Raw genomic sequence first — 20921 nt, forward strand, 5'->3', positions numbered from 1 at the left:
TAACGGGACCGATGTGGCGAGGACTGTCAATATTTGCCCGCTGTGGAGACAACAGAGGAGGAGCCAGGCTGAGCGGGCACACGTCGGCTATAAGAGGTGCAGCTGAGCGCACCCTAAGGTGCAGCACCTGAAGGCTCGCCCCGCTCCGGAGCTGCTCACCACCAGCCATGAAGCTCTTGGTGCTCCTCGTCTGCCGTAAGTACCCCCTGGAGGCGGCGGGGTGATAACAGCTTCCCTAAATCCACCGTAATTCGGGGAGTTTTGGGGTGGAGGGTCGGGTGGGGGGCTTCGTTCTGGTGCTCCTAACGGCAGGTCTCCAGTCGCAGGGCTGGCCCCCGTGGACGGCGGCGTGGTTCAGTTTGCTAGGATGATTAAGCTGAAGACGGGTAAGAACCCGCTGGCTTACAACGGCTACGGCTGCTACTGCGGCTTGGGGGGAACCAAACAACCTCTGGATGCGACAGACTGGTGAGTGAAGAGCTGGGGGAGACGGAGAGGATGCTCCCAGCCCTCTTCTCCTCCCAAAGCTCAAACCAGGGCGCAGCTGGAGCAGGCAGTGTGGGAAGGAACACACGGCTCTTTCTGAATCTTAGAAACTTGCTTCTTTTCTCTGCCTCTTCCCTGTGTACAGGGGGTAAGGCCTGCTCTTGGGGCTGAGACAGCAATGCCAAAACCATCTGTGTGACCTTAATGAGTCTTTAAATCTGCCCAGCAGCAGCAGCTCATGCTGATGGGATGGGGAAGGATTTCTTTTACTTTTGTAAGGCTGTGCAGAAACGCACCAGGATGTGTGCACCAGCAGGTGTTAGCCACTGCAGTGATCTCCCCAATGTTCCCCGCCCTGCCCTGACGGTGTCTTCTGCGATACCAGGTGCTGCCATGCCCACGACTGCTGCTACAGCAGGTTGAAGTCGTCATCCCCTGGCTGTCATCCCACCCTGGTCCATTACACGTTCTATCTCCAGGGAGGCCGGATAGTCTGCGGTAAGAGACAGCGCGAGGCCAAAGCCACGCTCTCGGTGGGATCTCTTTTCCTTGGCGTCCTTTAGATCAACCTGGAGGGGGTGGAAAGGAGGGAAATGTGCCAGGAATAATGCAAGTAATGGTGAAGTTTAGAGCTAGCAGACCTCCCAAAGGATGGGGGTTGCCCTTCTGTAGAGGCCAGATAACGACCTGACCAAGCTGGACGCAGAACACTTGAAGTGACCTGACTTGGACGGGGATGTGGCACTGTCACTCCAGTTTCCTGATTGTCCTTCCATCCACCCAGAGCAAACACTGTCCTTTCGGGGGGAGTGAATCAAAAAGAAGAACTTCATTGTGATCAGAACAAGTATCTATACAGAGCTAGATGTAAAGGAAATTAAAAGCTGCCCCTGGGGTCATGTTTGTAGCCGCTATGTACACCGGGATAGGAAGGTGGCAAGAGGGCTGACTGCCCGGAGTCACTGGCTACGTATGCCAGTGGGGATGATTCAAAAGATAACCTCCAACTCTGGCACCTTTTTTTCCCCCCAGAACCTGGAAATTTCTGCCAAAAAACAGCCTGCGAGTGCGACAAGGCAGCAGCAGAGTGCTTCAAGAGGAACCTCGGGACCTACAACAAAAGCTACGACAATTACCCGAACTTACGGTGCAAGGGCTCACGTCCCCGCTGCTAGAGAAGTCAGCCTTGAAATCAGATGGAAATGCTCTAAATTGAGATTTCTTCTCCTGCAGTGAGATGAAGTAAGGCACAGCTCTGGCCCCACTGCACCAAAATGTCATTTGGAGGCCAGTCCCTGAATCCCTGAACCTGCACACAAGGAAAGCCCACCCACTCCTTGTAATTCAATAAATCGTGAAAAAAAAAAAAAGTTTTCTTCAAATAAAAATAAGCTTCAAAGACAATTTCTAAATGCATCTAATGTGTTTTCTTGTTTCAAGACTCAATGCCTGAGTGGGTGGGAAAGCTGTAGCCCTCCCCAGAGACCCGATGGGTCCAGCACCCCAGGGTGACCAGACCGCGGGTGCAAACCGGCCCCATCCTGCTCACAAATTGACTCCTTAAGCAATTAGTACTTACTAAGGCAGCACAGGGCACTGCCAGCAGCTCCTTCAGCCTCACAGCGGTTTCGGGGTGGCTCCTTCTTGCACCCCCATCTTTGAGTAGGTCCTCACAGGGTCCTGGAACCAGGAAGGTCTCCCAGGAGCTGCGTGGCAGCAGCAATTAGCCCTAACGAACCAGGGCCAGCTGCTCATTGCACCTGGAAGGTGGAAGTGCTTCCATGCTGCCTTTGGCCTCAAAGACTGCTCAGTTTGGCACCCCTTTATGGGGTTGCACTCTCTGTGGGGTGCAGAGCTCTATAGGGGCGCTATGGGACGCAGTTTGGTGGTGGGACTTGGTGGGTCAGGCTGATGGTTCGACTTGATGATCTCAAAGGTCTTTTCCAACCTAGATGGTTCTGTGATTCTACACGGTTACTATTTTAATAGTTTTTCTACAAGGTTGTTGTTTTAATAGCTTTTCTTGTTTTTCTAGGGTCACTCAATGACTTTCCACTGTTAGAGAGAGGGTTTCTTTGAGTTCTATCTTAGCTTCTCCTTGGTCAGAAACGTGAACCAAACATTTCTATCAGAAAGGAAAGATGAGAGAGAAACCAGCTGGGATAGAGCTGATTAAGTCAATGCTGCCCTCTAAGGTTTGTGTGTGCAAACAGGCTCTGCTCCAGGCACCAGCAAGGTTTGGTCACACACACACACGATGACATCGCCTTAATAAGATCATATTAAGACTGACCCAATTTGCCCACCTTTGTCAAAGTTTCCAAACACCGCGAAAGCTGACAGGTGAGCGTACGCCTTTGTAGCCAGAGTGCATCTGCAGAAATGGTTCTGGTCGTGACTACTCAAATGCCCAACCTTTTCTGCCTATTAACAAAATGAAGTGATGCAGACACATTAAAATAAGCTGGAAGTTTTGCTTTTAACCCACACTTCACCCAATACACGCAACCCCATTCACCCAGCTTGGCTGGCACACCTGAGGGTGCTGAGGGAGCTGGTGGATGTGGTTGCTGGGCTTCTTTCCATCATCTATCAGTGGTCATGGTCATCCAGAGAGGTCCCTGATGACTGGAGACTTGCTAACGTGACGCCCATCTGTAAGAAGGGTTGTAAGGAGGATCCAGGGAACTACAGGCCTGTCAGCCTGACCTCAGTGCCAGGAAAGGTGATGGAACAGGTCATCTTGAATGCCGTCACATAGAATGTGTGGGACAACCTGGGAATCAGGCCCAGCCAGCACGGGTTCAGGAAAGGCAAGTCCTGCCTGACCAACCTCATCTCCTCCTGTTACCGGGTGACCCGCCTGGTGGATGAGGGAAAGGCTGTTGACGTAGTCTGCCTAGACTTCAGCAAAACCTTTTGACATAGTTTCCCACAGCATTCTCCTGGAGAAGCTGGCAGCCCATGGCTGGGACAGGCACACTCTGCTGGGTTACAAACTGGCTGGGCGGCCGGGCCCAGAGAGTGGTGGTGAACGGGGTGAAATCCAGCTGGTCACCAGTGGTGTTCCCCAGGGGTCGGTGTTGGGGCCCATCCTCGTTAATATCTTTATTGATGACTTGGATGAGGGAATTGAGTGCACCCTCAGTAAGTTTGCAGACGACACCAAGCTGGGGGGACGTGTCGATGTGCCGGAGGGCAGGAAGGCCCTGCAGAGGGACCTGGGCAGGATGGGTCGATGGGCAGAGGCCGAAGGGATGAGGTTCAACATGGCCAAGTGCCGGGTCCTGCACTTGGGGCACAGCAACCCCATGCAGCGCTACAGGCTTGGGGCAGTGGCTGGAAAGCTGTGCAGAGGAAAAGGATCTGGGTGTGTTGGTCGCTGCTCAGCTGAACACGAGGCAGCAGTGTGCCCAGGTGGCCAAGAAGGCTGACGGCATCCTGGTTGTGTCAGGAGTAGTGCACCCAGCAGGACCAGGGAGGTGATCGTCCCTGTGCTCTGTTCTGGTGAGGCCGCACCTCAATCGCTGGGTTCAGCTTTGGGCCCCTCACTACAAGAAGGACATTGAGGCCCGGGAGCGTGTCCAGAGAAGGGCTACGGAGCTGTTGAAGGGCCCAGAACACAAGCCCTGTGAGGAGCAGCTGAGGGAACTGGGGATGTTTGGTCTGGAGAAGAGGAGGCTCAGGGGAGACCTCATTGCTCTCTGCAACTCCCTGAAAGGAAGGTGTGGGGAGCTGGGGGTTGGCCTCTTCTCACAGATAACCAGTGATAGGACTAGAGGGAATGGCCTCAAGTTGCACGAGGGTAGGTTCAGGTTGGAAATGAGGAGACATTTCTTCTCAGAAAGAGCAGTCAGGCACTGAAATGGGTTTCCCAGGGAGGTGGTGGCATCACCATCCCTGGGGGTGTTTAAGGAAAGGTTGGACGTGGTGCTTAGGGACAGGGTTTAGTGGATGACATTGGTGGTAGGGGGATGGTTGGACGAGATGATGTTGGAGGTCTTTTCCAACCTTAATGATTCTAGGATTCTATGATCTTTATAACCTTTATTGCACTCAGTATCAAAAACTGGGGATTTGGTTTGGTAACAGAAGCATATGCCCCACTGAGCATTTAGAAAAGGAAAGAGAAAGAAAACTCTTGTGTAGTTTCAGCAGAACCCAACAGAAGATGAAGGCACCTTCCAGAATGCTGCTGCACACGTGGATACCATGGATGACTTTCTTTGCTGTTCAAGTATTGCAGATGAGGCAAGACTGTTGGTAAATAACCAAAAAACCAAAAACATCCCTCCAAGGCTGGGTAAGACAAAGGTGATACATTTACCTGAACTACCTTGACGTGCCTGCTGCCTTCCAGTCTCATCACACCGGTGAAGTGACCTGCACTTTGTCCCACTGAAGCTATCCACTCTTTCCACTTTTGTAAAAGTCAAGTGGGAAAGAGAATTCCAGAAATAACATTGCTAACAGGTCATCTAATGGTTAGCATAAAATGGATTTTACCGATTTTCAAACAGCACTGAAAACTCAAGGCTCATCCATGTTCTCCTACCTACCAAATACTATTCAGATTTCCCGCTACAGTAATTTCTAATGCCTGCCACAGGCACTTACAGCAGCACGTAATATGCTTCTTCACTTCCCAGATACTGTCCCTCCATAAAGCATAAGAGCTGTTTTATATTTCTTTTTATTTCTGCCAAGCTCATTACAGGAACCAAAGTAACTTTTTAACAAGCATTCAAGCCTGTTCGCCTACACCGTCAGTATTTAAAGTAGAGCTCCTTCCTTTTTATTGTTCAAATGCTCTATCAAGAGCAGTAGCAGAGCATATGAAGAAATACTACCTCAGGTTTTGGCATTTCAGTCAAAAAAAGGCATTTACGTATCGATTTGGAAGCTTCAAAGAATGTATAGATTTGAAGAAAAACAACAATGCTCCTTAATTTGAAAAAATTTATTTCATCTCTGCCCTGGCTGATGAAGTGCCTCCTGTTGTCTACTGTGTGTAAGTGCACGTGCTTTCTTAAAGCTTACTCCTTGATACAAGTCCAAAACCTGAGTGAGGCTGAAATACTGCAAGCCATAAGTCTAGGGCCAAATCCCACAGTCCTTACACTTCAGTCCAAATTCCCTATAAAAGCACCACAGGATTCAAAGTATACATTCTACAGTACCTAGTGACCATATGCAAGAGGGATTTAAGATGAAAATCCTATTCTGGAAAAAGCTTGATTTACGAAGAGTGAAGCAGGCAGGGTTCCCAGTGATCGCTGCTGCTTGGAAGCTTGTTCCCAGAACTCCCAATCCGTTGGCTACACAAATTTCATTTAGAGACTAAAAACTATTAAGTTCCTGGCTTGGACTAAAGCTCTGGAGTGGCCCTACAGCTCCAAAGTATGGCAAAGGAGATGAGATTCCAGATGTTCAAGTAACAGCACTCAGCAGAAATCTCATGCCTGCTTGTAGTGTGTCATATTGCTACCTCATTAGACTTTATAGATCAGAAGAAATGGCTCTGCAGTACCAGGAGCCCACTGGTTTAACTCTCTTGGATGAGAAAGAAAAGAGGAATATTATGTTTGAGAGTGTTGGCTGACACTTAGTGTTTTGGAAGGATTCTGTTCCTCTGTTCCCTTACTTTTTAAATTTAAATTAAAAAAAAAAAAAAAAAAGTGTGTTCCTGAGTTGAGAACTGTTAACGCTTTCCCTGACAGTAAGGTAAAATAAATCTCCTCTAAGCATAACTAAGCACAAAGTTGCTATAACAAATCTAAGCATATCAAGAGATCTCAAAGCAAGTCTGGCATTGCTGTGTGGGGAAAAGGTTCTCACCTTAACCTAACTCCATAAGAACAAAAATAAACCTCTACTTTTTTGTTAAGTTTAAAACTCTCTTCTCTCACACAGGTTGACGTAGAATTACTGAGTAACTGTTTGCCCTGCAGTTGAAGAAACAAAGTTCCTATGTGCTCAGAGATCTCTGCAGAAATTGATTTCAAGATGACAGTGGGTGCTTGGAAATTTGCTTAAGAGGAGTTTTGTCTTGATCGGTTTCCTTTGCTTTTCTCACCAGAATGCTCAGAACATTCAGTCATATGTTTAGAGCCGTCATGGCCTTCACCAAGGTGATCTGGTTATCCGAGTCCATCTCTCTCCTGTTGCTATCTGCACAGTTACTTTTGTTGGCCAAGACCTTTTGTCGGTGCCTTTCTTCCTGTCTCTTCTTTTTCTCCAGCCGTTGCTGTTCCTTCTTTAGTTTTTTTGATACCTGAAAAGGGAAGAATGAAAACAAAGTTGAAAACAGACATTTACTGTCCAGCTGGGGAAAAATAACACACTGGAAAGGAGACAAGCAGATACCAAAGCAGCTGCCAGAAAATGTTTATTCCAGACTATCTGAACTTTGTGCACTTTAGAAAGAGTGCCGTATGTCACTAATAAACACTTGACTTGGAGAAAAGTCACAACTGTAGCAGCTACAAAATCCAGTAAGTGGAAGCGCTTTCTACTTCAAACAAGAAAATAATTGCTGGTTAAGAACTGCTCTAATCTTTAAAGAATGCACAAATCACTGTCAAACCACCCTTACACATACCTTTGGGTTTTTGCTGGATCGACTATCTTCATTAGATTTAGCCAGTCCTTTGTGGTTTTCTATTTCATCTTGATGCAAACTCTGATTTCTGAAGATTCTTGAACCACTTCTGTTATCTTCCCACAGGGCTGAGGTACACGATTTCTGACCTTTGCTCTGAGGATCGCGCTGCTCCTCAGCACCTACCAACAACAGAGTTTTTTCTCAGACACTCTATACACAGAAGCTGTCTCTGTGTCAGCCAATTCCTTCTTCCAGGCTTTCTGGAACTGTTTTTTTGGAAGCTGGATTGAGTAGGGAAAAAGACAAAGTTCAGTAGCCTCTTCTGTCTGCTCACATAGGACAACATATTCTTCATCTGCTGGAATGTGGAAAGGGGACACTCCGCACTAATCCAGTGGCATGCTGTTATTTTACAGAACTTCAGTGTAAAGGTCTAGTAATGTCTGCTTGTAACTTCACAGAGAGGACCCCATGTCACAGGCAACCAAGAGAAAAGCCAGGGACTCTAGTGCTCAAGAACTAGGCTACACCTGGCACTTCAGGTTCTCCAGAGAACAGACCTAGGATGGAACGTGCTCTGAGATGCTGGTAAACCTGAGTTATCTGGTGAGGAGGCCGCAGAATGGGTCCAGGGATTACTAATCTTGCATGGAGTTTTCAAGACTGTAGAGCAGAACAAATCCAAACCAGATCAATTAGGATATGGCATGCTCAGTGGCTGATAAGAATTTAGCTCAGTGCCTTGAATAGTCCCAGGTCAATCTCACAACAGGCACTGTTACTGAAAGGCTCCACAGTTGCACAAAATCTGCCCTCATAACCTTCCCGAGCACAGAAAGGCTGAGGCAGCAGCACAGCCAACAGGAAGCTTCCACTGCTACTGTCCCTGTTGAACTGCTGTTTACAGTGAACAATGCCTCAGAGGAATGCTGTCTGATGTTAGCAAGTGACAAAGTCCATGTACTTACTGATACCTTCCATTTCCTTCACTTGAAGGATGGCAAATATTGCAGAATCTACGTTGTAGTCTTCCACTTTCAGAACCTGGCTTACTAACTCAATGTCCTGTCCAAGAGAAAGACAACGTTAAAGAGAGTTCAAACCAGTGACATACAGACACCATTCAGCAACCATTTGCACCATTAGGAGGGGGCTGCTGTCTGCTTTTATGATCTCCCAATCAGCCCATACTCCATTTCTCAAGAAGGTGAGGGAGAAAACTTCAAAATCTCAAAGATACCAGGAAAAAGGGCTATGCTATTTCAGTATTAACTGTTTCACTCCTGATCCTTTTCATTCTCTGCATTTGCACAGTACAACCTGCAGTAACCACACAGGTTATCTAGCTACCACAGCTAAAAACTGAACATCCTGAATGACTAGACAATTTGTGAAATTTTACAGAATTTGTTTCAAAGTAAATTTTCTTGAGAGACTGCAAGACAAACCCTACAAAACTGTTCAATATTCACACACAGTGTGCATTTCATTGAGTCTAGGATGAAATGCATTCCAATTTGTGGCTGTAGTACTGAAATTGTCCAGGACAAACACGCTCTGAAATTTTTCTTAAGGAAAAAAGGCTACTCAATACTTACTGAACATCCAGTTGCACTGCACACTTTTTGTATAGCAGCTTCCTTTTCAACTTCAATCTCATCTTCAGAGCCACTCTTCTCTGGCTTCATTTCCTCCTCACTTGCATCGTTTTTGGAAAGCATCTATAAGAAAAGCAAAGCGTACAGTTATTTCATCATACACATTTTTTTAAAAAAACCTGTCATTAATATAGATTTAATTTTGGCACAGATTTCTCAGAAACATCCTGTATCAAGGAGTCCTGGATATTGTGTAATTTCTGTTATCACTGGAACCATTTCCCACAATTCATACGCTGTCAAGCAAACTCTCATACTATGAGATCATGTACACCAACAACCAATCACTGGCTTTTTAAATGAAGTATTAATTTTATTACAATATCACACATTATACAAATGTGTACATAGAACTTTGAGGACAGCACAGCTTACTCCTTATGAGGAAAAAGTGAGACATTACGAGAATTATTGTATCCAGCCATTGCATTTCCATCCATTTCCTCCCTCCCATTTGTTTTTGCATTTGAGGTGATGAGTACATAATTAAGATGGGGTTACTTCAAGACTTCTACAGCCCGTATCACTGCATCACATTCAAGGCTGATTTCCAGCCCAGTAATTTAAGCACTTCACATATGGTCTCAAGAGAGCAGGCAGTACTAATTACAATCACGTTAGGAATTTTTCTATCCCCACGTGAGACAGGGACCAAATTCTTCTCTCGATCTCAATGCAAGTGAGAAAGCAAATCAGCCAGTAACATTCAGCTGTTATTTATCCCCACAGCTATCTCAGGTCATTCTGTCGTAACCAACCTCCATCTGAAGATATGCTGGAGCTTCTGAGTCATCATCAATTCTCCTCACGCTGTCATAGTGCTCTCCATACCGATATGCAATGTGCAGCTCCCTCGTGTTGTTTTTGTCTGTGCCTCGAATCTAATTGAACCAAGCAGACCACAAATGAGGATTTGGACATAACTTCAGCATCGGATTTTTCTTAGTATTATTTTTTGAAGCAATGATAAACACTGTGCTAGGAAGCAAAGTACATAGCTACTGGAGTATCTTTACACAGGAAGTGTTGACCTAATAATCCAGATGTGCCTACAGTAACAACAGAACTTCTGTCTCAAGGATAAGATAAACAGCACTGGGTCAGTTACATCATTACAAACAAAACATGATACGAAAATACTTCAGGGCTAAGCTCAAAGCGATTTCTACAATCAAAACAAGTTTTCTACAATTTTCCGATCATCTCTTCCAGCCCCATTTTCAGCAACAGCCTCCATTCAATATACGATGCCTTTTTCCCCTCAAATATGAGGAACATGAGTGTGGTCAAATCAGGACCACAGTGGAAACACTCACCCAGAATACGTTTTGTTCTGCCGTTTTCACAAGACGGTGTTTTAACGATTCACATTTGAAGTTGATACTGTTTGCTTTTAAAAGAAAGACCACTGAAGCCAAACCATGAAAATTTATTAACTCCACTCAGGAGCACAAATGTTCCTTTGCTTTGTCAGCATCAATTACAGAGGCCTCCATAAGAGAATTCGCGCTCTGGATATTATCTATACTGATGCAAGAACAGTTCCTACCCTGATCATAAGGGTCTCAAGCTGTTAGCTAAAAGCCAGCAGCATTTTGACTCCTGCAAGGAATGCAGAAAATTACACACCTGCAAATCTCCTTTGCTTACCTGTCGAGCCAGAGTTCAAAGATCTGACACCTTTGCTGGAGAAGATGACAGTAAGCAAACAACAAAAAAGTTTGCTTTAGGGCTCCAGAGTTTCCCAATCCTTTTACGTCTTTTCCCAACTTACAGAATTTACACCAGGTCACCTTTTGACTACGCCTGCAGTCTGCACTACATGAACAACTTCGGATTTCACAACAGATATTCTCCATTCATCTATTTTACACTTGCTCACCCGTAAATTCCAACTCAATGATCGGTTATATTTAACTCCTTTTATCTTATTAAGTTGTTCAGCGCGTTGGCTTTCAGTAAGATCTATCATCAACATTTTTCGTTTGCCAGAGTCAAAATAGGTATCTAACAAATCCTGAAGCTCTTGAAAGATTCTGAAAGTTGGCAACTACTGACAAAGAAACTGAAGCCTCTTTGTGTGAGCTCTTTCCAAAATACACTGAAATTGTAAGTAAAATGTAATTGCAGTTAAAAAAAAAAAAAAAGCAAAAACACATGAAAAAGGTAAATAGTAACCCCAAAAACCAATAAAATAACACATCTGTGCTGACTTCTACCTCTGTATTTGCAGTCACTATCAAAATATCAAAAAAAAAAAGTAAAGGGTGCTTAAAGCCTTAAGAAGTCAGCACAGAAATGCCCAGCTCCAACAGCCTGAGAAACAGCTGGAGGTCCCAAACACTTCTTCTGCTCACATTTCTCCACCTTAGCTTCAGCATATGCCAATGGCTCTCTTAAAATTAAAGGATAATGCACCATCTGCTTTAGAGTTGAAACCAACAGAGAGATTCACACCATCTGCTTAAAGCATCTTGCTGATCTGCTTCTCTGGAAATGCTCTCTTTGTAATCTAGTCTTTCCAAAATAGTATGGACAACAGAAAGAAAAAGGGTGTCTTGGGTTCGATGAGTCTAGTAACTTGGTAAGACTGTCCCCATGTTGTGATCCCCTCTGTGTGGGTAGGGGACTCCTTACATTATTGACAGCTCTCTTTACTTATGCCATTTTCATGACGCACTCTCACTAACAAAACTCCACTCAGGCACACAAAATGGAACCTCATCACAAACTCGGTATTTACAGCCCAGGAAAGGTCAATGAATGGGAAAAAGGAGGTTGAGATTTTTGAGAGGATGTGCAAAAAGATCGGTAAGAGTTAAGTGCACTGAGGTGAGTATTTGGTTCAAAACAGCAACAACACATGAACAGCACCTCCATGACCTCTCCTGCAGGGTCATTACCTCCATTACCTCTGTTGTCTCTTGCAGGTCAAGCAGTTGATTTTATTTATTTTTTTAATACATAGGTGAGCTGTCTTACTGCCCATTGCTGCCATATAGATATGGGTTTAAACTTATTCGGGTTCAGAATCTATCTGACGATGTTCCAAATGTTTCAAAAGACACCACCTACGGCTTTTACCTGGTCTTTTTTTCTTTACTGCCCTGTTTAGCCTACATACTTCATTGGTACTCTCCGTGAATTGAGCTTAGCCCTTAAACCCTCTACTACCCTCATAAAAAATGTCAAGAAACAATCCTGGCTTGGATGTAGGTTCTCACTTGCTCAATGAACAGGCAGAGATCAAGTACGGACCCGTGCCAGTGTGGATCTGCCACAAGAAAACAACAACAAAAAAGAGAGCAGGAGAGACCCAATGAATTACTTGTTCCAGTCCCCAGCTGTAAAAGGAATCCACAGCACACAGTCCTTTCCAGAAGCTGATTAAACACCACTTTAAGGTTTTAAAACTTTTTTTTCCCTCTCCTGCCCAGTCCAGAATCTCATTTTCCAGTTGTCAGAACCATCAACTTCTCATTCCAAACCCCACAGAGAACTTGAGTTTTCCTTCAAGGCTGAAAAAGCAAGCGCCAAGCTAACTATGGCTGCCAACCAGTATATTTGTTCTCTGTGAACAGATCAGAAAGTTTCAATGCTGTTTGTATCCATCAGCTAAAAATTAGACCAAAATATGGAAGTTTTGTTTCTCACCTGCCACAGTGGAGCATTAAGCTGATGAATAACCACATTCATTTGATTGTTCCTTGCAAAGGCCACAATAGCGTCGTTGCCAGCAAAGGTACCCGGCTTTGCCAAGTTGGTAACTAAAGGAAAACAAACATTCATAAGAGATGAAGAACCAGTTTCTGAGACTTCAAAAGGCACCGGAGGTTTAGCAAGTAACAAAATTGCAACAAGGGCCCAAGAAATTTTGGAAAGGAAATCCCAACTATTAAATGGTAACTGCAGAGGCAAGAATCTGTTAGCGACAGAAGTTACTAAGTCTTAAACGACCACAGAAACCTCCAAAAACGCAGTACACCTTTTGATTATGCAAGGCCATCAGTTCCGTGTCAGCTCTGAAGGTAGGTGCCATGTGCTAAATGACCGGACTACTTTCACGCACCACCTGCATGTCACCTGGCACATACCCAAAGCTGTTAGAACAAAGGCTGCATTGGTCTCTGCTTTCCATCTTCCCCTGGGTTAACACTATGAAATATCAAGTGTCAAGGAGAAAAACAAATCCAAGGAGATCAGCCACACAACACCCACCAGTATTCAAGGGTGAGCTCTCTGCTCACCCTCGAATAACTGAAATGAAGTTTTGAGAAAACTTCATTTTCTCAAGTTCCTTTTGAAAACACCAAATTATTACTTCTAGACTTTTTTTTTTCTCTCCTTCTCCAAGTTCTTCCTAAATTCAAACAAGTTCCAGGAGAAGTTTAATAACTCATCTTTCTACAGAAAGGTAACAGAGAGAAAGGTAAACTCACTGCTGTTTCTAAAAACTAGAGAGTGGCCATAGCATAGCTCAGGGATGAGAAATGGTTTAGTGGAAAGGTACCCAAAGGAGATGTAACCTCATTTTGGAACAACCCCTTCTATTAGCGTCTACAGAGACTGTACCGTGTTTCTCAAAGGGAACATCATCTTCCACGAACGGTTCAAACTCCTCCCGCTGCTTTATCATGTAGTCCACCGTTTCCTGGCGATGTCTGAGGTGGTTTCGGGAGTGCCCCTCAAGCTGGTCACCAAGGGCCCGGAACAAGCAATTGCTAAGGGAAGAGAAGCTGCGTGTTAGCGCGTCTGAAACGTTGCTACCGGAGAGCAACGTTAAACCAATGACCCTGGTGTAGCAGTGGAAAAAATAGATTGGGCAGCAGGAGCTGAGATTTGATGAAATTATGGTAAGAACATAAGGTTTTAAGTGAGCATGTCATCAGCTTGTACAGAGCAAACCAAAAGCAGCAACAGTGCTGGGCCAAACCATCCCCAACCGCCACTGAGAGAAATAAGCGAGGCCAATACAACCACTCACCAAACACTTCCTCAGCCCACACACATCTATCTCCCCTTTCTCCCCATACTTACGGACCTTTCCGTGTCCCACACGGCCAGGGGAGCCCTCAGGCCCTTGGCGACCGGGACTGGGCGCAGCAGAGCCCTCGGGTGACAGGCAGGGGGGACACACAAGCCCCTCACACCCCCTGCGTGCAGCCCCTCTCCCTGCGGGCACGGGGCGGGTATGGAGCAAACTCCCCCGGGGTCGGGAGGCCCGCGGGTGCCCCCAGCACTCACCCATCGCCCGGCACCTCCCGCAGCTTGAGGCCGAGGGCCCGGAGCTGCCTGGCGAGGCCGCCTCCGCCCGCTGCGGGGCTCGGGGCCCTCCTGCGGCCGGCGGGCCGGGCCCTGGCCGCCTGCTTGCGGGACATCCCCGCAGGGAGCTCCGCGCCTGCGCCGCCGGCCTGTCACCTTCCCCGGGCCTCCGGAGGAGGAGGAGGAGGAGGAGGAGGAGGAAGAGGAAGAGGAAGAAGAGGAGGCGAGGAGCCCGCGAGGTGGCACTCGGGGAGCAGCGGCGCAGGCCGGGAGCGGAGCCGGAGCAGCGCCGCCGAGGGATTTGCTGAGGCAGCTTTGGAAAAGCGAAACCCGAGGCCTGCAGCAGGGCGGTGAATTTCTGTCAGAAAATTCTTGGGAGCCTTGTGAGGGAAGCCCGGCTGGCGTGGGCTGTGAGTGCAGCCTGTAAATGGTTGAAACGAGCCCGATTCTGTGCCTCCCTCCTCTTCCCCAGGCGCCCCGGGAAGCTCTCGTCTGAGCCAGGAGTGGGCACGGAGAAGGGGGCCCATTCGGGACCCGCTCCCAGTTTGCTCAGCTGGGAGGGAAGCTCCGGCTGTGTTAGTAAAAGGGCTTCTATCACCCGTTCTCTGGGCAGAAGGTGGGTGGAGAGCTGGCAAATCACGGGGCACACATCAGCACCCCCGCTGAGCCTGGTGCTGCAGCTGTAAAACAGCTGGGGCAGCTCCAGAGCCTGGTTACAAGCCCCACACTGAGACCACGGCCACAGCTGAAGGCTCAGCACATGGAGATTTCCTGCTAGCCTCCCGCTGTGCCACCCTTCTGACAGTGAGCACTGAAACAAGCCCCCCACCATTAACACCATCCAGTGCTGCCCCCAATCACTGGGCCCATTCTAATCCATCAGCGGTTACCCGTTTATTTATTCTTTTTCTTGCCCTACTTTGCCCTGCAGGTATGACCAGACAATTTGCCTGATGCTGTCAAATTCCAGTTCCTAGCTCTGTTCATCCAAACAGCTTCCTGATGAAAGCTAAGAAAACACTCCCAATGTAGAAACAGACACCGACATACAGAGTGAATCATCTTCCCAGGCATGAGCATTATGGGTGTGCTACAGGAGCATGTCGCAGACAAACAAGGCAAGACCAAATAGCCACGTTGGATTCCCCCGAGAGGCTCTCAGGTCGCATTTGTGAGGTCAAACAGGCCTTGGTTAGGAGCAGGTGAAAGGCTGCTTCCAAGCTGCTTTTCAACCCCTGTGTAAGAAGCTCCCTGTCGCGCCAGAAGATGCGCTGTAAGTCTGAAGGTGACTGCCCAGGCACTGCAGCTCTCTGCTCTTACTCACGCTTATGCCCATTAACAGGTGATACCATACAAGGCTTCACATCAAGATAATATTTAAGTCGTGTATATCTGTAAGTTCCTTTTGTCCAGTCACAACAAGCTGTAATCTAACTTGAGAGCAGGAAGAAGCTCGAGGAACTATAAACATTATCTCCTAGAATATTTTGAAGACTACTGTGCTGAAAGCTGTATAGCTTTAATGGGTGGACTAGATGATCTTAAGAGGTCTTTTCCAACCTGAATGATTCTGCGATAGCAAGCTGGTGTCTCACTCCGAGATTAACCTGGAATGATGTGACTACTCTTTTATATCCATTTCCTGCCATAAACAAATCCATGCGAAGAGACATTCCAAGGAAAAACATTTTCTTATGCAAACACTCTAAAAGCAGGAAAACAGGATGTGTCTGTAAAGTGACTGCAAATGATTAATGAAATGGTAATTAGCATACGAAGCATTAAAGAGCTATAGTCAGCTCAGCTCACTACAACATACCTACAAGCCAGTGAACATCACACATGCAGCCGAAGACAAAACTGAGACAAAATTTGGACAGGCCCTTTGAACACGTGGCTGAAAATGTCATCAGGGGAGGACAACAATGAAAAGGCATCTTTAATTAAATATCACCAATAAAACTGGGCAGAGAGCTCACCCGCTGCCTGACCAGCCAAAAGCAGCTCAGGAATTGCACAGCTGCAGCCTCAGAGCCCCCACGCCAGGTCCTGCTGCCTGCCCTGGGGTCCCTGATGCGTGTGGCAGTCACCTGCGTGCCCGGGGAAGCGCAGGGCCTCGCCAAGCCGTGATGAGCTCCATTTTCCCTTCCTTCGAGCGAGTCGTCCTTGCTGCTGACATGCATCAGTAGCAAAGTAACGACGTGTCTCAAACAGCTGGGTTTCCAGGACATGTGTTCAAAGGGAAAGTCACTCCCAGACGCTGCTGAAGACAGAGCAAACAGCAGAGGCATGAATTCATCCCGCTGAGTTTTTAAGTTTGCAGTGTAGCTGCCCCCGTTGGTGGCTGTTCCAGCTTCCCAACATCTGCAAGGCAGTTTCATATTGTTCCAATGATTCACTGAGAATCTCTAAGTTTTAAGACACTAAGGCGTGGGAACTAACAGTCTGAAAATGAAACTTGAAAAGCATTGTAAAAATGGTCTTTTTTTTCCCCCCCGTATCTTTTCTTTTTTAACAGAATTAACTTGCTAATAGGTATGTGAAATGCAATAGAAAAATTATCCTGTTTTTAAACATAACTAAGCCTTGCAGTGCACCAAGCCCAATTCCAAACATTCTTGCACTTCAAATACGAGTCCCACTTCTGCAAATGAAAGATCTTCATGCTCCCTAAAATCTGGGGTCACCTCAAAGCCTGTCAAACACTGCTATATCCTGTGTCAGCAGAAGCATAGCAGGAACACCCAGACACTTCTGTGAAGTTTGCTAACAACTAACCTTTTACTATTTCTCAGCAAAGAACCTTCTCACCTCATCCCCCCGCCAGCAGTTCGTGAGATTAGAGCCCTCCTGAATTCCTTCCCCTTCTAATCGTGGTTGTTTCAGTTCTTTCTGCTGCCCGTTGGACAGAGGGGCTGGGACTCGGTAGCAGAGATAGCTCCAGCACTCAGGTGCACTTGAGGCTGCAGACTGGGTACTGCATGTCTTCTCCCAGGAATTCTGACCTAGTCTAGCCTTCCGGTATTGGCAATCCTTCCTTTTCTACCTTCCTTCCTTCCATGGGGTTCTTACTGTGAAAACAATCTGTATTTTACACCTCAAGTAAGAAAGGCAGAAAGAAGTTAGAGAATGAGGGATTGTGTTTATGCATTTTATTTTCTTTTTTTTAGATGAGCTGACTATTCACAAAGTGAATTCATAAGTGCATTCCCGAGAGTGCATGAGCTTGTCCTGTGAACAGCAAGAAAAGGAAGAGTCCTACCAACAGACCTCTCCCATGGACTCTGGAAGAACCTCGGGGACCCCAACCACGCTTCAGTTAGTGCCTGAAGCCCTCCGATGACTAAAACCAACAGGGATGTTCCTACAATAAGGAATTGATAATAATCCGACATTTAACACTCAACATTAACATATTTATGCTGTAAGGGAAGAGCTCTAGTGCAGCAAGTAGTGCTACAGCAAGAGCAGACCTCCTACCTGGAGAGTTCAGCACTGGTGTGACAGTTATGCCATGGCACACAACTCTGGAAACGTGGAGTTCCAAGGAAAGGAAGAGGACTAGGTATGCTCTTCTTTCAAATTCACCTAGCACGAGAAACACGTTTGCCTGTGGTTACATGTATTTTAACATCACCTTTTCACTCCTAATTCAATTTGCCCTGAGGAGCTCTGACAGAGTCTGGCTAACAGATGTTGAGTTCTCCTGTCAATCCAAGGTAAAAGGCTTTTGCGACGCAGCGCGAGATGACACGTTCCTCGCTGTGGTTCTAATGCCAACAGCTAAGAGGAGAATGAAACAACTTACCGAGGGCATGCAGAAAGCCAGTGCAAGAGAGAAGCAGGACACTTTTCCTGCCTTTCTGTCCCATGCTCTCTCTAATCAAAGCACTGCGTTCAGTACACCATTTCATACCAGATAATTCTTTTGGATCTGTCACTGTCCAACAAGGCTGCGTTTCGAATGCAGAGAAATTGCTTTTTAACAAATTAAGTACTAATTCAGTAATAATGGTAGTGCCGTTCTCTCTGGCCATCACGGTGAACAAAGCTGCAGTCTCTTAACGCCATGGGATCTGCTTCTGGACAGGATTTGCTCAGTGATATCAGCCGTTGTAAAGTGTCTTGGCCACGAAGTTAATCGTTAACTCAGGTCACCACCTCTTAAAAACATCTCATTGTAAGAGCACAACACGCTTAAAGCTGTCATTCGATCATGCATACAACAGGAATAAAGGAGCACATAAAAGGAGCCAGAAACTCCGCAAACCCTTCAGCTAAGGGAAGACAAACTGCACCGAGGTTTATCTCCATGGAGAAATCCACGGACAAGCCAAGCAGCGAAAACAGATCGACAGCTTCTGGAGTACCACAGGCTGAGAAGACTAGTCCTGCGCCCTTTGCAGAAGGTGCTGCAGAAATGAGCGGAGCAGGACCCCTCACGGAAAATGCTGCCGACGCGAAGGGACTGGTATTTGCTGAAGAACATCTTAAAGAGACGGAGAGATCTCCGGACATAGAGCCAGATGGTCCTGATACCTTTAAGCCAGCATTTTTGGAAAGTGACTATCCAAACCCAAAGCCACTTGTTATGGTAATAAACTCAAGCTCTCCTGAAGTGTACAGTCCCAAAACGAGCTACCAGCCTTCACCCACATCATCTATTGCAGACATGGACTGCCTGGTCTGCTTCAACAAGTACAACGTGTACAGAGTCCCAAAGCTCCTCGACTGCCAGCATGCTTTCTGCGCAGTTTGCCTCAAGCTTATCCTCAGGAAAGAAGACGACACCTGGATAATCACCTGCCCCCTGTGCAGAAAAAACACGTCTGTGTCAGGAGGATTTATCCGCACGCTTCCAAATAAAGAAGAAATCATGGACCACTTGGAACATCCTGACGTGGCTCTTGAGGTACACATCTCTCCCCTGGGGCTGGACAGCAGCGGCTGGGCTCAGAGCAGCCAAGACGTTTTATACAGAGACCAAAATGTTCCAGCAGACAACAGGCTGGCTATCCAGAGACTTGTGCTGCTCCTGCTGCTTTTGGTGATTCTCACTATCCTCATCCTCCCGTTTATATACTCGGGGACGATAAAATGGGTAATTTGTCTCATGCTTACTTTGGGGTTGGTCATGTCTATGGTGCTCTGCTGCACTCCTAAATGCTACTGGAGCTGTAATGGAAACTCACTCACAGCCTGCCACAAAGAGACCCACATCGCTGCTATTGCCTGAAACAGCATGAGCTGCCTCGAGATAATGACTGGTTCCACCTGCACAGCCGAGTATCAGAAGCACTAGTCAGTTGCTGGACTTTGAAAGCAAACATTCACATCAGAACCTCAAAGTGTCTAACTTATCCCACTAAGCCTCAAAGGCAATGCAGTGGTGTTTAATTTTATTACTGAAAACGGTAAAATACTTGTATGCTGATATTTGTAAGATAAAATTGTAAGCCTTCTTTGCAGTTTTTTATCCCAGATGAATAGTTGTTGTTTTGCTCTCAACATTTTAGTCCTGCTCGCATCCTCTCTCCAATTACTACTGCAGAACATTAGCTGAAACGTGTGACATTTGTATCCTGTGAAAATCTGTAGCTGTTACTGTGTTTTCCCACTCCTAACACAGGTATACCTTTTCTTGTGACAACGTGGGGAATTAGACTGCTAAGTCTGGGGCTGGATGCCTAGCCTTAATGGAAGAGGGTAGTTTAAACACAGTTTATTGCATTAATCTGGATCCCTGACCAGAAGGTTTTTAGCAGGGGTGGGAATGGGAAAAGGGAACATCAGTTGACATCATCTCAAGTTGTACTCGAAACTGGAGAGGAAGAGGCAAAATCAACATTTCTAATCGTAAGCTCACAACTTGCAAAGCGCAAAGCTCTGAAAAGCTGATGACACTCTGAGTTCCCTGTGTTATTTAGCACAAAAATAGTTTCTCTCAGCTGAACTTCTTTACCTGGCTACCTGTACCACCTCTCTTCTTGCTCTCTTCACATTACGTGCGACATTGCCTTTTGGAGATGCCCACAAATTCTCCTTCCACAGATAAAAAGGAATCTGTCAATTGTTCTGCTATACCACACACGATTTTTTTTATATGGAACGCGTCCATTAAAGTTGAATAATGCTAACTGCTCACTGACTCTGTGTTTTAATTCCTCACCAACAATTATCGTCAAAATATTTCACAGCTTCCCGACAGGAACTACAGCTGAGAAAGCATTTTAGGGTGTCTATACAACTGAGTCGGTGAGGAAAGCAGAAAAGTAATGTGCTGGGCTTTTTTCCTTGCTTTAAAAGAAAACCAACTTAGTTGCAAAAAAAACACCCTACAACTCAACTAAAATTAAACTGGAAAAAATGAGGAGCTTGCTTTAGCTACGTTAGGTTTTTAAGAGTACCATGGGTCTCAGCAGACCTTGGCTCAGGTCTGTAGTAAATATTTTAGTTTGTTAAGAATGGAAACTTTTGGACCCCAGTTGCTCACTATACATATGCATTTATATATATATATATGGGCAGTGTGTCCCACCAGCAGATAAAATGGATTAGATGAAGAGGGTAAGGAGCTGTTGTGCCCCTATGCCTCGGGAAAAAAACAGGTCCATTTTCTACCTAAGAACAGGAACCTTCAAGGAAAACAAATGCTTTGTTGCTTCTCATAGATTTGTACAGCAATTGCAGAGTACATATGTAATAACATTCACTAACAGCCAAACCAAGAAAAGATTTTCAATGGGGAAAAGGCAGGAAGTTTTAAACGCAAATATCTTCTTGAATAATGTTATTTCAGACACAAAGAATGGCCCAGGTATTCACCTGAAAATCACCTCAGAAACTCACGCCAAGTCTTTCAGCTCGTGGACAATTTCCTATTGAGCTCTCTTCGCCAACACTAATGGATG

General features: G+C 46.1%; 3 protein-coding genes across 8 annotated transcripts; 2 read left to right on the forward strand and 1 right to left on the reverse strand.

Annotated features, from left to right (window-relative positions):
• The first annotated feature begins 167 nt into the window (after positions 1–167).
• On the forward strand, positions 168–1661 carry LOC118253320 (group IIE secretory phospholipase A2-like). Its single transcript, XM_035557550.1, has 4 exons — positions 168–195; positions 321–468; positions 872–984; positions 1519–1661. Exons 1-4 carry the CDS (start codon positions 168–170, stop codon positions 1659–1661), a joined length of 432 nt encoding a protein of 143 aa, XP_035413443.1.
• Positions 1662–4523: 2862 nt separating this feature from the next.
• Positions 4524–14139, reverse strand: OTUD3 (OTU deubiquitinase 3). 2 transcript variants are annotated; one of them, XM_035557619.2, is made up of 8 exons: positions 13993–14139; positions 13321–13469; positions 12403–12515; positions 9507–9629; positions 8689–8811; positions 8065–8155; positions 7088–7269; positions 4524–6760 (listed from the first exon to the last, which is right to left on the reverse strand). In XM_035557619.2, the coding sequence occupies exons 1-8, from the start codon at positions 14124–14126 to the stop codon at positions 6584–6586; spliced, it is 1092 nt and encodes a 363-aa protein (XP_035413512.1). In that variant the 5' UTR covers positions 14127–14139; the 3' UTR covers positions 4524–6583. The 2 variants fall into 2 exon arrangements, with proteins under 2 accessions (XP_035413512.1, XP_035413511.1); XM_035557618.2 differs by having other exon boundaries at positions 8059–8155.
• Positions 14140–14142: 3 nt separating this feature from the next.
• RNF186 (ring finger protein 186) lies at positions 14143–20151 on the forward strand. 5 transcript variants are annotated; one of them, XM_035557621.2, is made up of 3 exons: positions 14143–14360; positions 14942–15128; positions 17181–20151. In XM_035557621.2, the coding sequence occupies exon 3, from the start codon at positions 18227–18229 to the stop codon at positions 19244–19246; it is 1020 nt and encodes a 339-aa protein (XP_035413514.1). In that variant the 5' UTR covers positions 14143–14360; positions 14942–15128; positions 17181–18226; the 3' UTR covers positions 19247–20151. The 5 variants fall into 5 exon arrangements, with proteins under 5 accessions (XP_035413514.1, XP_035413516.1, XP_035413513.1 ...); XM_035557623.2 differs by having other exon boundaries at positions 14196–14360; positions 14942–15283; positions 17181–20143; XM_035557620.2 differs by having other exon boundaries at positions 14198–14360; positions 14942–16545; positions 17181–20143.
• Positions 20152–20921: the final 770 nt, after the last annotated feature.

This window comes from Cygnus atratus, chromosome 21 (genome assembly GCF_013377495.2).
Source record: "Cygnus atratus isolate AKBS03 ecotype Queensland, Australia chromosome 21, CAtr_DNAZoo_HiC_assembly, whole genome shotgun sequence".
NCBI classification, from domain to species: domain Eukaryota; kingdom Metazoa; phylum Chordata; class Aves; order Anseriformes; family Anatidae; genus Cygnus; species Cygnus atratus.

What these genes read in the sequence shown, in the direction of transcription:
- LOC118253320 (XM_035557550.1), top strand. Translation starts at nt 168, where the DNA reads ATGAAGCTCTTGGTGCTCCTCGTCTGCC. An exon ending in CTTGGTGCTCCTCGTCTGCC is followed by an intron (nt 196 to 320) that starts GTAAGTACCCCC and finishes GCAGGTCTCCAG; the next exon opens with TCGCAGGGCTGGCCCCCGTG. An exon ending in GGGAGGCCGGATAGTCTGCG is followed by an intron (nt 985 to 1,518) that starts GTAAGAGACAGC and finishes TTTTCCCCCCAG; the next exon opens with AACCTGGAAATTTCTGCCAA.
- OTUD3 (XM_035557618.2), bottom strand. Translation starts at nt 14,126, where the DNA reads ATGTCCCGCAAGCAGGCGGCCAGGGCCCGGCCCGCCGGCCGCAGGAGG. An exon ending in GAAGGAAATGGAAGGTATCA is followed by an intron (nt 7,270 to 8,058) that starts GTAAGTACATGG and finishes TGTTGTTGGTAG; the next exon opens with GTGCTGAGGAGCAGCGCGAT. An exon ending in GATCCAGCAAAAACCCAAAG is followed by an intron (nt 6,761 to 7,087) that starts GTATGTGTAAGG and finishes TTCCCTTTTCAG; the next exon opens with GTATCAAAAAAACTAAAGAA.
- RNF186 (XM_035557621.2), top strand. Translation starts at nt 18,227, where the DNA reads ATGCATACAACAGGAATAAAGGAGCACATAAAAGGAGCCAGAAACTCC.